Raw genomic sequence first — 4,647 nt, 5'->3', positions numbered from 1 at the left:
AAATACTATTAAATTGGCCTCCCATAATGTTTGGTATAAGATCTCATATATATAAAGAAGAAAACATTACTATACCATATACTTTTGTATGAATTAATATTTTAATTTAAGTTACATAATGAAAACACAATGTCTTTCTTCATCAAAATATTCCTTTCTTGAGCCTACAAATACTAGCCCACCTTTTCAACAAACAAAAACTAATATTCCTTTGCCCTTTTCCTTTCTTTTTGTTGTCTCTTTTTTATAATTGTATTCTCAAACCATAATTTAAATGATTAAATACATAATAAGCATTATTATGAAAAATATGAGATAATATATATTACATAAAAGTGCCAAGAATTGTACATGTCATGCCTAAAATTGAGCAAGGATTACACTCATCATACACCAGTCCCACCCAACTACTCATATTCATTCATATACATATCATCATAGCAAAGCTACCATCATCATCATCATCATCTTATCTAAACCAAGGTCCTTTCTTTTACTCCTTCAAAGGCCAGGTTCCTATTTAAGTCTACTATTTCTTCTTCATAGTAGTACAAGTCAGACTATACCCCAATTTTATATTTTTGACTAAAAATAAATAAAAATTTGAAGGATGTTAAACCAAAATTCTACTTATTTATTTTCCTGTGGTACCAAACAGCAATGGAAAAGGAAATTTTTTTTACTTAGTTATTTTCCATCTAAACAAACAAGTTCAGCAGCTAATTCTTCCACTAGTAACCCAAAGATAGCATATTCAATCTCAATTGCTGTCTCTCCCATTTGTTCTTTGTTGTTCTTGGTTGTCCAACCTTGAAGATCTTTGCTGTAATCTTGCTCTACCATCATGTCAATGGTGTTACATTGCACTTCTTTCCACGATTCGAACCTCTTGCACACTCTTTTCGCCACTTCTTCGCTGTAGTCACTCGTGTTTTCTTCTCTCCTTTCCTCCAACATAACATCAGAAACTAATCTCTTCATGTGTCTAGGAATTCGTTGGACTTGATGAAGGCGTGAGTTGCCTAGAACTTCGCGAACAAAATCACCAACATCCGATTCATCATCTTCGCATTCTTCTTCTTCTTCATCATCATCTTCTTCTTCATCTAACATTCTTTTCTCGAGTTCAATTGGATCTAACTCAGCCAATTTCTCGAATCTACGAAGCTTTTGCAGTAGCTGCTGCTTTGTTCCTGAAAATTCAATGACAAACCAACATCAATAAAAGCCAAGTCTGAATATGTATGTGACAATTTATAAAAGCTATCCAACCAATGTAAATTCTAAGTAGGAACCAAACTTATGACAATGACAATAACTAACCAAACACAACATTCCTGGTTTTAAAGCTCAGTTACAACAATAGGCTGATATACTTAATCAATGAGCCTAAGAACAGAATATGCCTCAGAAAAAAAACCATAGGAGAGAATTCACCTAATACCAAATTGTAAGGACCAATGTAATAAAAGGGAGCCTGTGACAATTAAGATAGACCCTCCACACACAAAAAGAGTGGGTCATGTTTGGATTTATTACAGCTGCATTTTTGTTCAAGTTTATTGAAAATATATATAATTAAAAAGAAAAAGAAAACACAGAGACACAATCCCATTAGGGACACATAAACAGTAATCCTATCTTAATGGATCCCACAAAGACAAAAATGGTTTAAAAGTTGATATGAAGGAACAAAATGACCATAAGATTATGACACCAAACAGTGATTTAATTAGTTTCTAATGCACATTGAATTTTCAACTACCCCAAGAAAATGATACTGAAAACTCAGATGAGCATGGGAATTGGCATGAGATATTATGGACCACTCAACAAAACAAAAGAAGATACAAAAAACAGAAAAAAGAGTCGTATATGCATGTATAATTGATGACGTACTCTGTACACTAGCAAAGCTGCTTTCCATATCAAAACCATTATCTTCATCTTCATCTTCATCTTCATGACCATCATAATCATCTTCAAATGGAGGGTCTAATACTGATACAGGACTAAATTGCTCCTTCTCCTCTTCTTCTTCTTCTTCTTCATTTTTTACCCTTTGGAACTCCTGGTTTTCAGATACACATTTCTTAATTTTCTCCTGTTCAAAACAAAAAATTTAATGTTAAAAATAAATAAATGTTACTTAATACACATTATTAAAGGATTTTGACCAAAACCCAGATTCTTAATTGGCCACTTTTTTTTTCATTTTCATTTGACTTATTCATCCTATAATTTACTACTTGGGATGTAGGGATATTGTACTAAAATCCAAAACAAGAAACAATAAAGCAAATTTTTTTGTCCTGTTTTAGAAAAACAAAAGACTTGGTTCTTCTCTTCTTCTTTGATTATGAACATGAAAGAATGAAATTAAGATCTGAATTTGTACACGTAAACGTTTCAAAACTATTTTGGCATATATATGTAATAACAAATATTTCATGCAAAAGAAAAAAAAAAAAAGTTTATTAAATGTGATTTTATATGCCGACAGTTCAAATACGTCCAGTAAAACCAGTTGTATCAACTCGGACCGAGTTGTGTGAATTAACTCGTTCATGAATACGTGTCAGTCAACAAAAAAAGTTTCCTCTGTTTTTGTTTTTTCTTTACAGATAATGAGAAAGAAAGTAGCATAATAAGAATACCAACCTCTTGTTTATGGCGGGAGGGAGACGGCGCCGGAGATGAAAACTCCGGCGTCCGGTGACCGGCTGAAGAAGGGCTTCGTGTAAGAACGAAACGAAATGGGCTTTGAGAGAAGTCGTTTTCATTTTCATGGTCACAGAAAGAAAAATCAATGTCACCATTATTATTATTATTACTTTCTCTTACGAGTTTGGTCAGGAAATCGATTTCATCAGAGTGTTCATAGTGGCTACTAGTACTACTCGAGGTCTCTAAATCCAAAGATTTTTCTTCATTGGTCTCCGACCAAATAGTAGCACTACTGGGTCGACCAGTACATGGACAAGAACCGCTAATCTCACAGCCTGTCATAACCTGATCATCACCTCTAACTACCTTTTCTTCCATAGTATTAACCTTTCTTAGAATGTCCTTGACCGAAGGTTTGACTTTAACACCATTTCCCCCCTCGATTTCTCTGGTCCTGTTTGACCGATTACGATTCTTTAGTCTCTTCAAAAACGATCCAAATAAGCCAAAACCGTTCTTTAGCTTCTGGGTTTTGGTCTTCGAAGATGATGATGATGACTGTTTTTGGATCCTCAGAGCAGCATCGAGTAACAGAGCGGCAGTTCTCGCCGGGATATGTAGAAAAATGGCATTTGAGTTTTTGCAAGGGCTCTTGGCCGGAGATTGAAATTCGAAAAGGGGTGACTTTCTAGGGTCCGGTGACTCATTTAAGGAGAGAAAACAAGCGGTTTTACAGAATTTTCCGGGAAAGCTTCTGTTTTCTGAGATGGGTTTTCGTTTTTTGAGCTGTAAATGGTTTCTGGGATGGTCAGCCGTTTTCAGCTGAGAAAGTCTGTCGGAAATGTAGTTCTTGAGAACGAACGGTTCCTGATCTTCTTTCAGTAACTCGCTCAACTTCAAGCACTGAGCCATACTCATAAATAAAAAAAAAAATAATAATCAAAAAAATCTTTCCTTGAAGAGTACAAATTTCAAAAAACCATGAAAAAGAGTTGAAGAGGTTTCAACTTAAACAAGTTTTTTCAAAAGTGAGAGAGAAAAGAGAGAGAAGTTTTGAGGAGAGTTATAGGTGAAAAGTTGTGTACAAATAAAAGAGAGAAGAGAAAGAAATTTTATTAAGTGGGGAAGGAATGAGGAGACTTCCTCATTCAAATCTGGGAGGTTAGAAAATCGAGGCAGAAAATTAGTGATAATAAACTAATTATTTTATGATCAAAATATGTCACTACTACAGTTAACTCAAATAATAGTAATACAACAAAAATTGGTGTGGTTGAGGTGGGTAAAGCTAGCTTAGTAATATAATGATATAATCACTTTGTACCACTAACGACAAAAAACCGGTCTAGAGAGTTCTTTCTTTCCTAGCTAGCTACACACAACACACGATAAGATAAGAAGAGTAATAATGAGGGTTGAGTATAACATAATTTTTGGAACATGGTATTTTATTAAGTTATTAATTATTAATATGGGTTTTGTGATTATTAGAGCATTATTATTACTAATTACTATATGGGTGCTTAAATTGGGATATAATAGGGTGATAGTAGTGAGTGAATAATAATGAGAGAGTGTGTTTTTATCACATGATTCGTGAGAAACGGTGGTGGCAAGCTCAGCTGTAACAAAAGTGAAAGGTTTTCCTCGTAACTTCATTTCTTTCCCGAGAGATGTTTACATATTTCCGACCATTAGGCAGTTGGCTCTTTTAATCTTCAAATCTTATTAATAGGCACAGTCGTGCTCTGCAGTCGGCACCACTGAGAAATTCCTTATTCATACTTAATTATATTAATAATGATGAGATTTTGTGTAATTGTTAAGTACTACTAATTTGCCTAAAGATTTTTCTTTACCAAAATGTTTTCTTTGCTATAATTATCTTTTTTTTTGATTAAAATCTCTAGTACTATATTATCAACTCCAACTATAGAAGTTTTTTTTAATGTTGAATTCAATTAACACTAAAATGATAGA

General features: G+C 33.7%; 1 protein-coding gene across 1 annotated transcript; it reads right to left on the bottom strand.

The window, feature by feature from the left end:
• Window positions 1–302: 302 nt before the first annotated feature.
• Window positions 303–4,085, bottom strand: LOC115709823 (stress response protein NST1-like). Its single transcript, XM_030638058.2, has 3 exons — window positions 2,662–4,085; window positions 1,900–2,104; window positions 303–1,193 (listed from the first exon to the last, which is right to left on the bottom strand). The coding sequence occupies exons 1-3, from the start codon at window positions 3,583–3,585 to the stop codon at window positions 688–690; spliced, it is 1,635 nt and encodes a 544-aa protein (XP_030493918.2). The 5' UTR covers window positions 3,586–4,085; the 3' UTR covers window positions 303–687.
• Between the last annotated feature and the right edge of the window lie 562 nt (window positions 4,086–4,647).

Source organism: Cannabis sativa, chromosome 3 (assembly GCF_029168945.1).
Source record: "Cannabis sativa cultivar Pink pepper isolate KNU-18-1 chromosome 3, ASM2916894v1, whole genome shotgun sequence".
NCBI classification, from domain to species: Eukaryota; Viridiplantae; Streptophyta; class Magnoliopsida; order Rosales; family Cannabaceae; genus Cannabis; species Cannabis sativa.
This window is presented reverse-complemented; position numbering and strand designations above follow the sequence as displayed.

Coding starts and splice junctions, on each gene's coding strand:
- LOC115709823 (XM_030638058.2), bottom strand. CDS start 3,585: ATGAGTATGGCTCAGTGCTTGAAGTTGAGCGAGTTACTGAAAGAAGAT. Junction 2,105..2,661: donor CCTCCCGCCATAAACAAGAG/GTTGGTATTCTT, acceptor TGTTTTGAACAG/GAGAAAATTAAGAAATGTGT. Junction 1,194..1,899: donor CAGCTTTGCTAGTGTACAGA/GTACGTCATCAA, acceptor TTGAATTTTCAG/GAACAAAGCAGCAGCTACTG.